Below are 19714 nucleotides of genomic sequence, written 5' to 3' on the forward strand. Positions count from 1 at the left end.
TAATATTACGAGAATAAAGTCGTAACTTTACAAGAAAAAAAGTCGTAATATTACAAGAATAAAGTCATAACTTTACGAGAAAAAAAGTCATATTACGAGAATAAAGTCAGAATATTACGAGAAAAAAGTCGTAATATTACGAGAATAAAGTCATAACTTTACGAGAAAAAGTCGTAAAATTAAGAGAATAGTCGTAACTTTACGAGAAAAAAGTCGTAATATTACGAGAATAAAGTCATAACTTTACGAGAAAAAAAGTCGTAATATTAGGAAAACATATTACAAGCAACGTATATATATATATACACACATATATATATATATATATACACACACATATACACACATATATATCTATATATATATACACATATATATATAGATATATATAATTTTTTTTCTAAAATACTATTACATTATTACATGTTTTATTTGTTTGTTTTGTGATTCTCATGTGTGATTTGGCTGCATTAATAAAGTTGTCCATCTCTCCATCTACCTATAGGTGGCAGCACTGCACCGACAGAGAAGAAGAAGCATCCGGTGTCCTAATTAATCCCACGAAGAAGAAGCTATCCGCTGCTAGCTGCAGACAACGTAAACACTGAAACATCTCTGATCAGATTGAGCCTTTATTATAGTTTAACTTCTGTTTTCTCTACCGCAGTTTAATGCAGAACAACTACACGATGCTATAGTTTATCCAAACCTCTTCTAGTGAGCCATGTTTGTTTGGATGTGGGAATAAACCAAAGGCCTTGAAGTTGTCCTGCTAACGAATGGTAAGATTATCATCACTGCAAAGGTCTTTTAATACGAGTTAAACATAAATACAATGCCACTCTTTAAGAGGTTCTCTGTGCAAAGTCTGCACCCATTACTGTGGATATTGTATGCATGTATTTTAACATTATTGCACATGTTTTTGTGGTGTAATTTGATGAAAGCGTAGACACAGTTTCCCCCTTTTGTGTTGACAGAGTTCAACACAGAAAAACAGCTTTTCTCTTCACACTAATATTTCTTTATGTGTCATTAAATGTGGATCCTGGTTAAAACAAACATACAGGTTTGTTTCATTAGGTTATTCTCTTAAATTCGGCTTATAAATGGTTCCTTAAGAAGCATTTGATTTAAAGATAATCTCCATTTCTGTGTGTGTGTTTGGCCTTGTACGCCCACAGTGTTTCTGTAGTTACTGAGGTGAACCAGTGGTGGGCGCTGCTGCTCACTGGAAACAGTTAAAGTTAAAGGTCCCATATTATAAAAAAAAGTGAGATTTTCATGTCTTTTTTATTATAAAGCAAGTTTAAGTGCTATATAAATACTGTTAAACTATCAAAACGCTCAATATACGGAGAAATTCACACAGCCCGAATTCAGAAATTGCGCGTTTGAAACAAGCCGTTAGGATTTCTGTCCATTTGTGATGTCACAAATATACAACATGTAGACCATTACACGGTTTTAAAGGTAAACATTCTAAGTGTGTCCCAGTTTATTTCCTGTTGCAGTGTGTGTGAATGACATCAGGGACCTTTTAAACAAGCTGGAATTAAACTGCTGGAATTGTAAATGGAGTTTTGCATCATCTCTTTAAAGGTCCCATATTGTAAAAAAAAAAGGTGAGATTTTCATGTCTTTTACATTATAAAGCAGGTTTAAGTGCTATATAAATACTGTTAAACTATCAAAACCCTCAATATACGGAGAAATACATGTTTTTCTACAACATTTGAAACAAGCCGTTTGGGTTTCTGTCCATTTGTGATGTCACAAATATACAAAATTTAGACCGTTACAGTTTTAAACGTAAACATTCAAAATGTGTCCCAGTTTTTTTTTCCTGTTGCAGTGTATGTGAATTACATCAGCTGACAGGAAGTAAGCATGGACCCAAACTGTTGACTAGCAACGCAATTCCATTGAAATGTACTAAAACGGAGCGTTTCAGACAGAGTGTAAATACAGGTATATTCAAGCAGACAGCATAAGAAAAATAATATGTTTTTTAAACATTAAAGAATGTAAACATGTTCTAGTAGAAACCCAAAATACAATTATGAACCTGGAAATTAACATATGTCCCCTTTAAAGTCTGCTGACATTCTATATTTTTTTCATCAAATTCCATGTTAAGCCCAAAACCAACAGTTTTGTTGACAGTAGAGCTGTCCCGAATACCTTTTTTTTTCGGCTTCGAAAGCTTCAGTGAGAAATATTCGAAGGTATTTGAAGCTTCGGGACGGCGCAGCTGCCGCTCTACAGCCCACACACGCACCTCTACACATAACAAACAGCGATATCAGTCTGAGAATAACTAATAATAATTAATGTGGAACATGAATAATGGCTAATGATTCCTTATTTCATGGGCTATTTTGGGATTTATACATTATTACATACTTATATATATATTTAAAAAAAAGAAAAAAACGTAGCATTCAAATAGTGCTTTGGAGGTTGATTACCATGGCAACGGTCGAAGCATTTGGGTCAGCCCTAGTTGACAGTATGAAAATATAGAAGAGCACCAACTTTAACTACACTCTGGTTGTTGTGGCACTATTGATGCTTTCAAAGTATCTTTTTGAGCTCCTATTTCTCTCATTTTTAACATTTACTTCTTATTCTAATATAGATAAATATAAATACTATAAACACCATTTCCAATGTTTTATGAGCAACATAAACCTTTTGGTCTATTCAAGTACGTTTGGAAACAAATTACCAGAGAGACACAGGGACAGTTAGTTTTTGTCGACTGTCGTTCAATTTAAAGGCCGTGTAGAGAGCATAAACACACGTTGTAATTGAGTCATGCAGCTGATTTGTTCATCGGTAACAGTTTATCAAAATCACCTCAACTCTGACATTTCAAAGATGACATAATCCCACAATAGTATGTGGCAGCGGTACTAAAACATTCATTGTTTTGCACCCTCCTCTGCTCTTCACTTCCCACACATAACATCTCAACACGCCACCTTTTGTCCTCTATCCGTGTTTTGCATAAAAGCTGCATGATTGCAGAGGGTTGCTAATTAGCGGAGTAATTACTCCCAACAGTTCCTCTGTGAGAAAAGCTTCTTTATAGGGAATATTTCATTCAATTAAACTTGATTACACTTAATTAAAATGCGTCAAGGAACTCTCTTTAGACAACAAAATTTAGCTCACATTGTTTATTCCACTCTTGAAGCTCTTTAAAAGAAACAGCGCCCAGTAGGAGCATCTACTAAAATATCGTCTAATCTTGCATTATTTTGTTTACTCTCCACTCAGCCCATGATTCAGCTGGAGAAACCAGTGCTGACTGGTACCATGCCCGTGGTATGGCCCACCATCCTTGACCTGGGCAGGGATGAGTGCAAAAGAATTCTCCGTAAACTTGGTAAGGTCATGAGATGCAAAATAAATATTGGATGACCATCGCTATAAACAGCATTTTTCAGTTCATATTTAAGGTTATCTGATTGAACTCACATCATTTCTGTTTAATTTTCCCAGAGCTGGAGGCTTATGCTGGGGTTATCAGTGCCCTGCGAGCCCAAGGAGACCTGACGAAGGACAAGAAGGATCTGCTGGGAGAACTCACTAAAATCCTTGGGTAACTCTTTCCTACGTATTCTAAACCAACTTTTGCACACAAACTTTGCTTCATTTTAAACGTGCTGTACCATTTTGTCCACCCACCCTTCCCCTCGTCCTCCCAGTATCTCAACAGAACGCCATCGGGCAGAAGTCCGCAGGGCTGTCAATGATGAACGCCTCACCACTATTGCATATCAGTAAGTGTATGACCGGCCATGTAGGAGTGTCACTCGTCATGTGCATGGCTAGGAGAAGGGAATCATGTGCACAGTAGATCAGTGACGAGTCAAAGTGAAAAAACTTTGACAGCAATATATCAAAGTCCACGATTCCCTCAATAGAAGTGGCAGATCTCGAGACGAAAAAGATAAATTCACTCCTTCATACACGCCCCTCAGCAACATAGTTTTATACTTGGTCCGCTTTAATTTGTGCACTGTGAAACTGAACAAAACTAAATAGAAAACCAACCAAAAGTATCAATTTCACTCTGATTCGGACTAGACAAACGGACTATGACTTGTGAAAGTGCCCTTAAAAACTAATGTCAAATTACTGAATGATAATTGACATCTTTTTCAGTATGTCCGGTCCTAACAGCTCGTCCGAATGGTCCATTGAAGGACGTCGGCTTGTCCCCTTGATGCCGAGGCTGGTCCCTCAAACAGCCTTTACTGTGACTGCTAATGCGGTGGCCAGCGCCACAGCCAATCAGAATGCCTCTCTTCTGTTGCCAGCTGAAACAGGAAACAAAGAAGGTGGGCCAGCCCAGGATCACTTAGTATTCGACTAAGGTTGTTGTGAAACAGATTAGACGTTGAATGACATGTTTAATTTCCTCCCTACAGTGGTTGTATGTTACTCCTACACAAGCACCACCGGCACCCCTACCAGCGCCACGGCGACCAGCGGCACCATAGGAGCAACTGTGAAATCACCACGACCACCCAGTCCTTCATCCAACGTGGTGGTTCTGCCCAGCGGGAGCACCGTCTATGTGAAAAGTGAGTCATCAAATCAATTTAGACTTCTGCTCTGCTCAGGCATTTTAACAAATGTACTGATCAGCCTACAGGGGGCGCTACAAGACTTGTTTATAAATCATTAACATCATTCTTGTGTCAAGCAAATACAGAACAAATGGCTCAGGTTTTGCCGCAGGACAAATGATTCAGAAATTCTCCTCACAACGCAGACGTTATACTGGCTGGGATTTAAATTTCCTAAACACGTCGTCTCGTTGGATCTGTTGGATTCAATTTGACAATTCCACAAGCATCTGCTGCCAATATGTGCATGCACGTTTAACAGCTGGTATGAGCAGAGTCCAACAGGCTGAGTCAGGAAGGGAATGAGAAATGTGTCTGCATATTATTAACACTGAAGAGAATTATATTTTATTTTCATCTTACAGTTGCATTTATGAGATTTCCTGATTGATGGAGCTGAGTAGGAACTTGCAAATCAGGATTTTACAGTGGAGATGTTTAAAAATATTCAGTGTTTACCTTTGATTTTACTCTATAGACTTATATATCTATAGACTTTGCCACTATTAGTTATTCTCAGTTTGAATTTCACAAACAACCAAATACGATATCCTGAATTTCCGTCCTCCATTTCCCTCGCAGGCGTGAGCTGTTCCGACGAGGACGAGAAGCCTCGCAAGCGAAGGCGGACAAACTCGTCCAGCTCGTCGCCGGTGATGCTGAAGGAGATTACCAAGGTGTCCCCACCGATATCCAAGAGCATCACGGTGCCGGTGAGCGGCAGCCCCAAGATGAGCAACATCATGCAGAGCATCGCCAACTCGCTGCCGCCCCACCTGTCCCCCGTCAAGATCACCTTCACCAAGCCCACCATCCAGACCACCAACACCACCACGCAGAAGGTGAGCGATGCTTGTTCCACACGACTCTCTACACAATACTCGAGTTTTAAATGTCTCGTCTTCTCTTCAGGTGATCATCGTGACGACTTCGCCCAGCTCCAACTTTGTGCCCAACATCCTGTCCAAGTCTCACGCTCACAACGCCGCTCTGTCCAAGCTGGTCTCCACCTCCATGCTGACGGCGTCCAGCCAGAAACAGACGGTGGTCTTCCCAGCCAGCGCCAGCCCCGCCAACACCGTCGCAGTGACCACGGTGGTCCCCTCGGCTCCTTCAGTGGTCATGTCAACAACATGTAGGTCCTTCTTCCTCTGCACCAACACAAGCAACGTGAACCTTATATGGAACGTTTTAACATCGCCGGAATAGCCTCAGACTCCAATCAGCCGTTTGTTATTGCGTCTCACATTGAAAGCTGTATTAATGGTACTAAACTGTCTGAGCAGCTAGCTGTGTTAACGTAACAGTACGGTGTTCACTGCTGCAGGTGCTACTTCAGCTGGAGTGAAGGTGGCTTCAGCCAGACTTCCTTCACCTAAGACCATGGTGGGGTCTCCAGCTCAGATCATGGCCCAGTTCCCCAAACAGCAGTCCCCCAAACAGCTGCAGCAGAGCTCCTCTATGGGAGTCTGTAGTGTGAGCCAGACCCAGACCACCAGCACCTCGCCGGGCTCCAAGCCCACCATCCAGATCAAACAAGAGTCCGGTAAGATGCTTTCTTTCTTCATCTTTTTCTTTTGTTGTGTCTCTCTTTTTCTTTATTTCTTTCTCTGTCTTTATCTCCTTCTATCTTTTTTTTCTTCATTTTGGTCTTTCTTTGTATTTATTTATTTCTTTTTGGTCTTTCTTTACTTTTTTTTATCACTTTTTTCTCCTTTATCTTTCTTTATCTCTTTCTTTCTTTCTTTTTTTTTACTATTTTTTATATTTCTATTTTTTTTAATATCATTTTACTTCTCTGGGAGTTTTGGCTTTATATTTATAGATTTAAAATAATAGTTAAAAATGAGAGAATTTGTGAATTTGCTAAGGAGTAAGCAGAAATATGTTGGGATTCGGAGGCTTTTTGGCAAAGTGAGTTTGTTTTATATTATTTTTTTGTTTTAAAAAATCATTTTCATAAACCATTTCTTGAACATTAAGACCACCAGGGACCCTCAACGGTCTTTTTTAAAACACCTTTCTTTCTAAACGGAGTTGTTCCAGGAAATAACTTTATGTGATTATGTTGCAGCCTTAGAAATAACTTGCTGCCACCATAACAACTAAACGCAATCGCTTTTTGTTTCTTTAGTATGAGTCAAATGACCATGGAATACAGTCCAACGTCCATTCTACTCCTATTCTGTTTCTATGGTTGCAGAATATATTTTTTTTCTTTGTACTGAGTCAATATATTCTTTGTGTGCGTTACCAGGGGTGAAGATAATCACTCAGCAGGTTCAGCCCAGCAAAATCCTGCCCAAACCTTCACAAGTGGGTTTGTCCAGCAGCACCTCGTCCCCCATCATGGTCGTCAGTAGCAACGGAGCCATCATGACCACCAAACTGGTCACTCAGTCCACAGGTGAGTGGTGCAAAATCACCTGTACTCCACACAAGTACTGATGTTTGTTAGCCAGGCATAGTTACTGAATAGCAACACTATATTTTTGCATGCAGCTACCCAGTCCACCTATACCAGACCGACTGTCAGCCCCAGCCTCGGCGCCAGAATATCAGCCTCCAGTGGGACCACCTACGTCAAGACCACCAGCGGCAGCATCATCACCGTGGTGCCCAAGTCTCTGGCCACTCTGGGTGGGAAGATCATCAGCAGTAACATCGTCTCCGGTGAGTCAACGAGTCGAGATCAATACTGCTGTGATTTGTGCAGTTTTCGTAAAATACTGTCTTCTCTCTGCAACAGGCACAACGACCAAGATCACCACCATCCCCATGACCTCCAAGCCAAACGTCATAGTGGTTCAGAAGACCACAGGAAAAGGAGCGACCATCCAAGGACTACCTGGGAAGAATGTGGTCACCACTCTTTTAAATGCTGGGGTGAGTGAAACACCACTCTATGGTTTAAGCACCATGCACCATGGGGACTTTACAGACCAAACGATTAATCAATTAATTGAGAAAATAATCAGATTAATAGTGAAAATTGTCATTAATAAACTAAATAACCTTTCAAATAATTCTGATGGCATAAATGTTTGTTTGACCCTGTCTTTTTTGATACAACCAATAGGTGTCTCCAAAGTTAGAAACCTTCACATCCTACATAAAGGTTCTTTAAACATTCTATTATATTAAATCTACTGAATTCAAGGTTTTAAAATGTGTTAAATACAGTAAAAAGTTGCATTTGTGTTTTTAAAAGGAATAGTTTGTCATTTTTGGAAATATTCTTATGAGTTTTGTAGTGGAGATTTAATATGTTCAGATTGATATCACTCATATTTGTTTGCGAAATATTAGCTTAGCTGGAAACGGCGGGGGGAAACAGCTATCATGGCTCTGTCAAAATGTAAAACTTTTGCTTTAAATTATGTTTCTTATGTCTTAAATGATATAGTGACTTTGTTGCACATGAGTATATTAAGTTGACAGTGTCTACAGTACATTACTGGGGTTTCCTCCCGTGCTGCTGCTGTTTGTAGTCGGATATGTTGTAATAAATAATGTGTTGTTGTGTATGCTTCAGGGGGAGAAAGGCCTGCAGGCTGTTCAGGGGACCAAACCGGCGATCATCACCGCCTCCAGACCCATCACCAAGATGATCGTCACCCAGCCCAAAGGCATGAGCTCTGTATCCCAGGCCACCGCCACCAAGATCATCCCAACCAAGATCGTCTACGGCCAGCAGGGCAAGACCCAGGTGAGGCACCGCCAGCTTATCAAACGGTTCTCTTTCTTTGTACACTTCTTTATAAAAACAGTCCCTGACAACCTTTGAATTGTTAGTGTTTCCCAACAATCTACAGCTCTGGAATATTCCATTTACCACTGAGGGAATTTTCTACTCATGAGGTTTGAACTTAAAATCATCATTAGATCCTGGTTAACCACAGGCCCATGAGGTTATCATATGACTAACATCAAGTGGATATTCATATTCATATGACCTACTGACTGACCTCAAGTCACCACATCTGTATGGAGGACGGAATCTACCAAAAATATATGAATAAATAAATAAATGACTAGATAAATTAATAGATATGTCATTAAACATAGCAAAAATATTAAAAATAAATAAATAATAATTAAATAATTATAATTATTATTTGATCAAATGTGACATAAATCAATATTTCTGTTTTAATTTGCTTCTTTATTTATTTATTTGTATTAATCCCCTTATTTATTTACTTTTGTTTAATTTTCCCTTTTATTTTTTATGTATTTACTTTTTATTATTTTTTAAATGTATTTATTTATGATTTTTTCGTTATTATATATAAATTTTTAATTTATAATATATCTTATTTTTAATTTATTTAATATCTTATTTTTAAATGTATGTATTTATGCATTTATTTATTTATTTATGCACGATTTTCCCTTTGCATTTCACCCCTTACTTATTTCCCCGAACTTATTTATTTATGCATTCTTCTCGTTATACATTTCTTTATACGTTTCTTTTTATATTTCTTTATGCATTTCTGCCTCATTATGCAAATGAGGGATCTAGGTAGGGTATCATATGACTGACATCAAGTGGATATTCTTATGACCTACTGACTGACATCATGTAACCACAAGTGTAATGTCTGCTGTACATGTTTACGTCATTTGTAGGAAAAATGCCAAAATAAGACAAAAGGTTTCTTTGTCTTTGCTCATTTTGGTCTTCTCAAGAAGCATCAGTTTAAACAGAAGAGAAAAAATCCCCTCGTATTTTAGGCTGACAGATGTATACCGGGGCTTTGACACTGACCTTTCCTCTTCCTCCATTTACTTCCCCCGTTCAGGGAAAGAAATGAGACGTGAACTAAATGTTATCAATGAGCCTGGCTGGCAGACTGACAACTAGTCTGCTGCTCTTTCAGGTCAAACAGCTGCAGGCTAAAGCGTTTGTCTCCTGTAACAGGATCATGTTTCTGACCCATTACATTAAACCTGCATTAATTGATTTTCTTTGACCACTTGCGAGCAGTGGAACAAGGGCTAGTGTACAGTGGGTTTATCAGAGCTTTTTGGATTAAAACAACACCGATGAGAACGGCTGAGCCAAAACGGGAAAAACCAAATCAATAGTACAGCTCACTGGTTCCCAACCTGGGGATCCAGACCCCCACTAGGGGTCGCCAAAGCTTTACATGGAGTCATGAGGCCATCTAGATTTGAAGGGGTCTAAAGGCCCAGACACACCAAACCGACATCAAGAACTAGCAGCGATGAAGGCCGACTGTCACGTCGCCTTTGTCTTGGCCAACAAGTTGTACTTGAACACACCACAAAGACTCAAGCCGACGGCCAGTTAACACGTACGTTCTGCGCCTACGTGAGAGGAAATAACTCTCCACACCAGCAGGCGGCGGTAGTCTGTATTCCTCATTCAAAAAAGGGAAACCGGCAGACCGAGGACTGCGGATATACAAGCCGTTGTTTTGATGCGTACATGAAACAGAGCGGCGTTTGCTGACCATTTTCACACGACTCTCACTCACCACTTAGCTTCATTCCAGATGTCGCTGTGAAAATATCCATGTGTTGGAACGATCAGATGAGATGAAGATGAAAAATGAGAAGAGCCTTCTGTGTGTGTGTCCTCTTGACTTTACTCGTTGGCTTGCTTTCCTCACGTCCGTTTCTCTTCTCGTGCACTGATTCGTTTAAGCTGAACCGCCAATCAGGGTGATCTCTCTCACCAACGGCCAGCGCAGCCGATTCAACATCCTGAATTGGGCAAAAAACCTCTGACACGGGCAGACTAGAGCCGACGGTGCAGGACACACCGCAAAAACTAGGCCGACCGAGGCTCACCAACGGCCACAAACTGTCCGACGGCCAACCGTCAGCTTGGTGTGTCAGGGCCTTAAGGCCTTATTTTTGGCCTATATCTCAGCATTTCATTCATTTCTGTGAAGAAAACTAAATTAAATTGTTAAAGTTTGGATTATTATTTAATATATAAACAAATAATACAGAGAATTGTATTAAAAGTTCCTAAAAATATCAGGAAAAGTCATTGTTGATGCAATAATCACAGGAAATAATCGGCTCAAAATTCATCCAAATGGCTCGTTTTACACAAAGTTCCCTCAGTCATTGTGTTCATTATTTAGGTTAAATGTACAGTTTATCAGTTGTTCTGTACTGTTATTGTTAGGCATTCAATATAATATGAAATATCCATAAAATATGTCACTTATTCAGGGGTCGTCAGTTTACTCAATGATAGAAAAGGGTTGGGAACCAGTGCTGCAGTGTGTCTCTGTGTGTCCAGTTGTAATAACTGTGATGGCTTTGTTACTTTAAGAGGCAGCGATGAGAGAATGGATTGCTTGGACATGTTCACATGAGAGTTGTTAATCAGCCTGTACAATGAAACTGTAAATGTAGGTGTGTTTTTTCAGTTCCTGGGGATTTTTCATTTAAAAAGTTTTAAGACAAAACAGGATTAGTTCTGTAAAGTCATATATTTCTGACGAGTACCAAGAATGCCTAATTTGGGATTTGAAAGTTTATCAAGTGACTTAGAAAGAAGTCCAGTGAGAAGTGAGAAGTGAGAACTAACGGGACGATTAACTGCCCTAATATTACTTTCTAAGTCTTTTGGGGGTATTTGATTTTAACACACAGGTGTCAGAATATATTCTGAGAGGGTAAATCCCATCATGCTAGTTTCCAGGTGTTTTTAAATACTTTCATACACATGAAGGAAAATAGTATCTATAAAAATGTATTTTCGTATCTTATCATAAAGAAATATATTTAATTACTGCAACAAGATTCTGCTGATTTTAGTATGTCATACTTTCAATATCAAACTCATAAGTCTAAATATAGCCCGGAGTCACTTTCTGTTTTTAGTCATCATGGGGAAATTGAGGTCAGTGAGTCAGCCGGCTCTGCGGTACAGTATACATATATGGTACGTACTGTATTCAACACCCACAGTGACGGTCCGCTGTGCAGTTTCAGCGGAACCACAAGCTACATCTGCCAAAACGGCAACAACAAACCAGAAAATCACGTCACATTTTTCAGTGTTAAAAGATATAAAACACTTTCCAGTGACGACAATGGCACCAAAACTTTTTTGACTGAAGATATAGCAAAGCAGACGGAAACATGACTTAAGTTATCGACATTCACGATCACGAAAAGGAAACCTGTATTAATATCATATATGTAAACTCTACCATCTACTTTGTCACAGTAATTTCCAACCAGGGGTATTTGTACCACAGGGGGGTATTTCTGTAGTCTCCACAGGATATGTCGAAAGATTGTGGAGTTGCTCAGCTAATTTAAATACAGCTGTGAAGCTGCATCTAACGATTATTTTCATTGTCGATTAATCTGTTGATCATTTTCTCGATTAATCGATTAGTTGTTTGGTTTATAAAATGTCGATCAGTGTTTCTCAAAGCCAAAGATGACGTCCTCAAATGTCTTGTTTCGTCCACAACTCAAAGATAATTCAGTTTACTGTCACGAGACGCCTCGCAAGCGAAGGCGGACAAACTCGTCCAGCCGGTGATGCTGAAGTAATCGATTAATCATTGCAGCTGTAGTTACAACCGAACTCTTCTTCACTGCCCTGGAGTCAACGAGCACCGAGCAATTACTGACACTGATGCAAGCAGCACTTCCTTGGGGCAAAACAATCAGACCTCTATGAACGGGCACGAGCCCCCGACAACGCTGCAAGCAGCCATAACGGGAGGCTGCTGGGAGCCAAGCAATCAGCCCGTTCCAATTGGACACACCACAAACGGGCACTACACTAGTACCCAATAAATTACCAGCTACGACAAGCAGATCGCACAAGACTTGCCTCCCACCAACCTGAGTCATCTGTAAAACCGCCTGCTGCGATGTGTGAAAACTAGTTAGCAAGAGAGCAGAGAAGTGACGGAGTGGTGGAAGTGAGAATGCAAAACCAAACATCAGCAATAATATTTTACCGCTGCTTTACAGAACAACTCTGTTTGTTTCCTTTGGTTTCCTTCCAGGTTCTCATCAAACCTAAGCCAGTATTCCAGACGGCGGTGGTGAGCGAGCACACCAGGCAGCTGGTCACCGAGGCGCTGCAGCAGGTGACCCGCTCTGCGGAAATCATGCAGGGTCAAGCCTCGGGACAGGACGGGTCCACGAAGGAAGACGAGTCCTCCCATAGCAGCGCTCAAGGTATACTTCCCTTTTCCATAGAGACAAGAGATAAGGTCAGATGAATCTAACATGGGAACATTAGGCAGGAGTTTAATGTGAAAATAACCCGATGCATTTGTCGTTAAAAGTTTAAACTTGTCCCACATTGTTTCCGTTCGTCCTCAGAGCCTCACCCTGTAGTGCACCTGGTGTCCTCCAGAGAGCAGGATTGGACAGAGCAGGAAGTATCCATAGAGTCCAGCCCCACTATTATCTACCAGGAGGTGTCTGGTGGGGAATCCCAGTCTGCCACCTCCACCATCAAAGCCCTGCTGGAGCTACAACAGACAACAGGTGAGCCTTTATGTCACGGAAAGGCTGTAGACGTAAGCTGGAAAATATGGGACGGAGGGGAGGGGGGGGTGTATCAACTGTACACATGCTGACTACAGAAGTGAAACAATCACCACCTTTTGCTCTGACAGTTTTAGCAACGCAGGTTTAATCTTTTATTGAAAGCCTACCAACAAACGAATGTTAGTGACCTTTCGGGAGCTTCCAATAAAGAAAAAAAAGTCCAAAATGCCAGCGGCCCGGACTAGTTATGTTTTTCGCCTGAGGCTTTGCTCTCACAATAAGCGCATTGGGCTACAAACCTGTGGAACTGGGTTGATGAGTAGACGGGAAAGATACAGATTCCCACGGAAGATTTGACGTATGGGAACAACTTTTATGCAGAGTCGTACACAAGAACTTCCCGTGACACTCCCAAAACATTCCTAAAAGATCCACTTATTGACAGATTTACTGCCTAGTGTCTATTACCTTAAAAACACCTTGTGATTTCTAGGTGACGCTTAAAGGGCGGGTCCATTCTTTCTTTTTTTGTTGAGGTTTCTATATCATTCTGTATCTTCCCAGGGGTGTTTCTTATGTATTCAAATCGAAACATTCAAATTTTCCCTTCAAGCCCTTCTAAAAACTTTTTCAACGTGACCTGACGTAGGTTTCTGCATGATGACGCTGCTACATGTGCAGTATATATACATCCTAATAGTCAGTGTATTAACGTTACATACAGTAACTTTAGATTGGTTAGCTTAGTTCGGATCCGAAAGTCTCACAATAACACAAACTAACTAACCGATCGATGCAGCGGTAGATCAGCAACTCCTGTGTGCTGAGAGGTAAAATTACTGTTTTTGTGAATGGAGTCTGGTGGCTTTGAAGACGGCAATATAACAGCTTCAATTCGTTGTCAGAAAGGGCTGTCTGATGGCGAGGTAAAGCGGTGAAAATATTCTAAATATAGCGTACACTTAAATTGGATTTTTTAAAATACGTTTTTCTGCTACTCCCGTCCACAGCCGCTTTGCCTCGCCCTTTCTGACGGGTTACTGAAGCCGTTATATCGCTCTCTTCACCAGACTCCATTCACAAAAAATACTAATTTGACCTCACAGAACATGCGAGTAGTCTTTCAGTTATTTCCAAACTTAGAACAGCTCACGTTGACTCAGCTAGTGCTAGTGTTTCCATTAATCATAACCTTATTGATTAGCTTACTTTGGTAACCCAACGGAAAAGAACGAAGATGGACCCGCCCTTTAAAACAACCTTAACATTTCCTTCATGTTAACATGTTCAATTCAATAATCTGTTATGTTTCCACAACACTAATTCCATCAGTACAACAACAGTCATGTCATTCTTACCGCTCTGCTGCTCTGATCTAACACTACTATTGTTGTCACTCACTTATTAAGCCTTTGCTAAAGCCCTCTCGGCAGTGAAGGAGAAGGCCGAGTCCAAACCCAGACAGCACACCATCGACCTGAGCCAGATGGCCGTGCCCATCCAGCTGGCCCAGGAGAAGAAGCCCAGCCCGGAGTCCCCCAGGCCCTCCACCTCAGAGGCTGAACCCAGCACCGAGTACGTCACAGCAGGTACGCCTCCGCTTCGTGACGTATTGTATGAAATATATCAGTAGTGACAGAAAGCAATACCACAGTGTAGAAATACTCTGTTACAAGTTTCAAAATTGTTCCCTAGGTAAAAGTACTTAAGTATAAGCATCAAATATATTTAAAGTACCAAATGTACTCATTGTGAACGACTGCGATTCCCCCTGCCAGGTAAAGTCATCAGCAGAGTGGTCGTGCCCTCGGAGGACGATAACGTGGTCATGTCCTCCAGCCAGCAGCTGGGGAAGCCTTACAAAATCAGCCAGGTTACCGTGGTAACCAAACCGGCCGCTACCGTGTCCTCAGCGGGCGCAGCTTCACACGTCATCCACATGGTGAGGACGCTGGTCTGATACTCTTGTATATACAGAAACTAAAGTGGATTTGAAGTGGACAGACGCATTGGCCAATAAGTGAAGAAATACAGTAGAATACATGACATAACAAATATTCTGGTTTAAGTGGCCAGTTCACCCAAGTATAAAACGTTTTATGACTTATCATTAGTGGTATTTAACCAGGCAAATAGTTTTTGGATTCATGTTCCCGGACGTCAATACAATGGAGGTGACTGGAGTTTTGTTTGTGGTGATCACAACCTTGAAAAATGACTTTTAAAAATTCTGTGAGCACCACAAACCACTCTGGATAACCCAGAGCACGCTGTAAATAGTTTTAGGAACTATTTCCTTGCAGAAAGTACTGCAGTTTCAATGTGAACATGTGAGTGGAAATGTCTGTGGACTACAGCTAAAGCAAGACATTTGGGTGAAATAGATGGACGGAATGAAAATGAATAAATAAATGACTCGATAAATAAAAAAAATATTAAAAATAAATGTAGCCATTAATCAATTGATAAAATGTGACATCAATTTATATTTCTGTTTTAATTATTCTTTATTTATTTACCCTTGTATTACTTCCCTTATCTAGTCTTCTATTTAATTTCCCTTTTTATTTATTTATTTTTTACATTTATTTTTTATTTATTTGGAACTTGAATTCTTTTATTTATTATTATTATTATTATAATATTATCAAATTGTATGTATTTATTTATTTATGCACGATTTCCCCCCCTATTTATTACCTCAAACTTATACATTTTCTGTAAATGACCCTTTAAAAAAAAAAACAGAAGTTGGGTGAAATGACCTTTTAACATAATTTAGTGCTATATATGAATGTGATACCATCGTTTCTGTTTTTCTCCAATCTAATTAATTGGCATTTCAGAAAAGAAACCTGCAGCATTTCACCAAAACATATAATGTTATCACTCTTATTCATATTGCATATTAAAAGATGGATATAAATATTAAACTGCAACATTAAGCATCGGTAATACTGGCCCCCTAGGACAGGAAATGTACCTCAACATTGACTACTTTAACTGCTTGTGTATCATCTTAATACCATTTCATGTTGTATTGCTGCCTCTGCACTGGCCCCTGTTAGCTCCATGGGGATAAGTAAAGTGTCATTCTCTTGATATCATCCCTCAGTAACCTTCTTTGTGTCTGTGTTTCAGCCCTCTGACAGCCATGGTAAAACGGAGACCGTGTTAGAGGTGGGCGAGCTGGAAGGCGACACCTTGGACCCCCAAACAGGCTTGTTTTACCGCTCCAGCCAAACAGCTACAGACGCCATGAAGCAAACCGTCCACTCTGCAGCCGCTCAGCCGCCTCCATCGAGCCAGGCAGAGGCCGAGCAGAGCCGGCACACCTCCACCACCATCTCCACCTCCTCCTCCATCCAGCTACCGCCACAACTGCACAGCAAACCTCAAATCAGCCAGCCTTCCTCTTCCTCAGCTGCCTTCCCCTCCACCCTTCTTCTGACTAAGAAACTCCCAAAACTACGAGAGCAGACTCAGCCCAAACCCCAGGCCTTAACCCAGATCCCCAAAGACAGACCACTGACTGCACCAGCCCAAGCCGGGCCAAAGGTCACGACCCCGGTTACGCCAACAAAGCCCCTGTTGACGCCGCAGCTCCCGAAGCTCCAGCAAGCACCCACATCCCACCACAGACCCCTGCACACACCCATGTCCCACCCTCCTCCACTGCAGGCGCACCACCCTGTCAGCACTGAAAAGACGGCCTCCAGCCAGGTGAGCGCTTTCACACGTGTTTGTTTGATTTTTAGCACAAAGACACATTAAGTCACGCCCTTCAATGCCTCGTTGGATTTGAAAATAAAATGCCCAGAGGTAGAAATTCCTGGCCCAACTTCTGTCACTCGTCTTAGCGGGTTTGTCTTGAGGCGGGAGTTTTCCTACCTTCTTTGTCAAATACAACAAAACATTTGTCAGGCTTACCTTGAACAGTTCACAGATAAACTGATTTATAGTTGTATTAACGCCGGCTGCAGCTGCTGCTCTTCTCTGATTTGTGATTGAAGTTGTGACAGTTGGTCGGACAAAATATCAAACACATAACTTTCAGCCTCACTAATTATTAAAAATGACGGTATTATAGCTGTGTTTTTCTCATTCATGTATCTTCCACCACAGCAGCCAATCATCACACAGAGCGCCACCGTCACCAAGATCACCTTCGGCAGCTCCCACCATTCATCGCAGGTCTTCAGCAGCGGCGAGGCCACCGCCAAACTGATCCCCGAGTCCAGCTCCAGGCCCTCGGGAGACAAGCCCTCGGTGTCGGACATCCTGAAGATCTCCATGATGGAGGCGGAGATCGATCCGAGCACGGAGCCCATGGTGGTGGATTCCTCCAGCGACTGCGGCCCTCTGGGGAAAGCCATGGAGGTCCAGGCCGTGTCAGGCACACTGGACTCGGGCCAGTTCATCAGCAGCTCTGGGGCCTCCATGCACCACTCCCACACAAAGCCCCAGTTCAGCTGCATGCAGGGCCTCACAGCACAGAGGAGCAAAGAGGACCTGGAGGTCATTGAGGTGAGATATTTATCACATAACGATGTATGTAATGAATCACCACAGAGCTCGCAAAACAGACAGTATGTCTGTCACATATTAACCTCTTTATTAAAACATTTTATAAGTCAGTCGCGAAGGAGGCAAAACAATGCTCCAAATTTGGCTAGGAAAAACTGTCATGGCCATTTTCAAAGGGGTCCCTTGACCTCTGACCTCAAGATCAGTGAATGTAAATGGGTTCTATGGGTACCAACGAGTCTCCCCTTTACAGACATGCCCACTTTATGATAATCACATGCAGTTTGGGGCAAGTCATAGTCAAGTCAGCACACTGACAGCTGTTGTTGCCTGTTGGGCTGCAGTTTGCCATGTTATGATTGGAGCATGTTTTTTATGCTAAATGCAGTACCTGTGAGGGTTTCTGGATCAATATCTGTCATTGTTTTGTGTTGTTAATTGATTTCCAATAATAAATATATACATATATTTGCATAAAGCAGCATATTTGTCCACTTCCATGTTGATAATAGTATTAAATACTTGACAAATCTCCCTTTTAAAGGAACATTTTGAACAGATAAAAAATGTGTGATTCATTTGCGATTAGTCGCGATCAACTATAGACAATCGTGAATAAAATGTATTAGTTTATTTTTTACATTTTGTTACTGGAAATTGACTGAAACCCAAATGTGACTAACGCATGCAGGTGATTCCTCAGTACTCCATCCTGCCGGACTCCAGCCAGTCCAACGTGGTGGTGGAGCCCAGCGGCTTCCTGGAGATCACCAACTACACCAGCCAGCAGCTGGAGGAGGACAGCCCCATGGAGCAGGAGGTGGACAGCAGCAACGACGAGGCCACGGCAGCCAGTCCTCCTGACCAACCATAGACACAGACCAAGTGGACAAAGACTTTCTGGCTGTTTTTTTTATAGTGAAAGAGCAAAAATGCTTTCTGTTTTTGTGTCAAATATTAGTTTGTTCATAATAACTTCTTTTTTTTTCCTCACCACAACTAAAGGCACATGTGTTTTTTATTGGCAGTGAGGCACGCTGGATGTAAAATGTGGGAGCGAGGTGAAAGGATTCGTTTTAGTGCGGCCCCAGACAGTTGGAAAGCAGCCTCTCCAAACAAACTCCAGGACAGCTACACGTCCATGAAATTGATTATTTGGAAGTTTTTGGCACCGTGCCTTGTGCCATTGGACGTCATTTCAGAAACATACAGCCGGATCAAACCACTGCAGTGTCCAGAGTATTTCAAATATGTTCCTCGATGTTTGTACAAAGCGACTCTGCCGTTGATGGACATCTTCTTTTGATGACCTCGACGGTTTTACCACCAGATGAGCAGTATTTTTTTTTGACTGAGGTGCAGCTTTTTAGCAGTAAAATCTCTTATAACACTTATGGGATTCAAGTTTTCAGGAGAGAGAACAAAGCTGGAGCGGATTGAAATTGCTGCGTGGAAGGAACATAAACCAGAAGAGTCCTGGAGGAATGATAACATATGTGTTACTCTTCATTGTAAAAAAGAAAAAAAGCATTAAGCAATGTACCTTTTTTTTTGTAAAATATATTCTGGAGTCTAAAAGGTTGCAGTGAGAGTTTCACCAAGTATGCATTTGCTTCTGCATAGTGTGTTTTAAACTATGCATTTCTTTTATACCTTTTCAAACCAGATGACTAGTTGAGGAAAAAATCATTTAATCTGCACAATAAATCCGCTGAGTAGAACACGTCCGTTTATACAGTTTTATTGGTTGCAAACAAAATTAGATTACGGATGTAGAAAGACAAAATGAGGGATAAACAGTGTTAATGCTGTGTTCATCACAACAATACATTTTTGTGTTTATAAAAACTGCTTTGAATAATAATTTGTCTGATATTTTTCCACCAAAAAAGTTAAATTACGTAGTTAAAATATCTTAAAAATACGTTTACTCCCTTTCCATCCAAATCCAGAATTTATGAATATACAAATATTGTAGAATTGCAACAATTAATTAATTTAATTATTAGTTTATGAGTCATTTTTAAAGA

At 40.9% G+C, this 19714-nt stretch overlaps 1 protein-coding gene across 16 annotated transcripts; it reads left to right on the plus strand.

The window, feature by feature from the left end:
- Positions 1-553: 553 nt before the first annotated feature.
- Positions 554-19405, plus strand: emsy (EMSY transcriptional repressor, BRCA2 interacting). Of its 16 annotated transcripts, none has more exons than XM_074610735.1 (21): positions 554-782; positions 3286-3394; positions 3511-3610; positions 3717-3791; positions 4177-4352; positions 4443-4598; positions 5226-5485; positions 5556-5778; positions 5971-6189; positions 6901-7050; positions 7146-7316; positions 7393-7529; positions 7723-7761; positions 8179-8352; positions 12665-12839; positions 12987-13154; positions 14567-14746; positions 14936-15099; positions 16299-16880; positions 17283-17684; positions 18376-19405. In XM_074610735.1, the coding sequence occupies exons 1-21, from the start codon at positions 780-782 to the stop codon at positions 18556-18558; spliced, it is 3846 nt and encodes a 1281-aa protein (XP_074466836.1). In that variant the 5' UTR covers positions 554-779; the 3' UTR covers positions 18559-19405. The 16 variants fall into 16 exon arrangements, with proteins under 16 accessions (XP_074466836.1, XP_074466841.1, XP_074466840.1 ...); XM_074610740.1 differs by having other exon boundaries at positions 18388-19405; XM_074610739.1 differs by having other exon boundaries at positions 14579-14746.
- Positions 19406-19714: the final 309 nt, after the last annotated feature.

This window comes from Sebastes fasciatus, chromosome 16 (assembly GCF_043250625.1).
Source record: "Sebastes fasciatus isolate fSebFas1 chromosome 16, fSebFas1.pri, whole genome shotgun sequence".
In the NCBI taxonomy this organism is placed as follows: Eukaryota; Metazoa; Chordata; class Actinopteri; order Perciformes; family Sebastidae; genus Sebastes; species Sebastes fasciatus.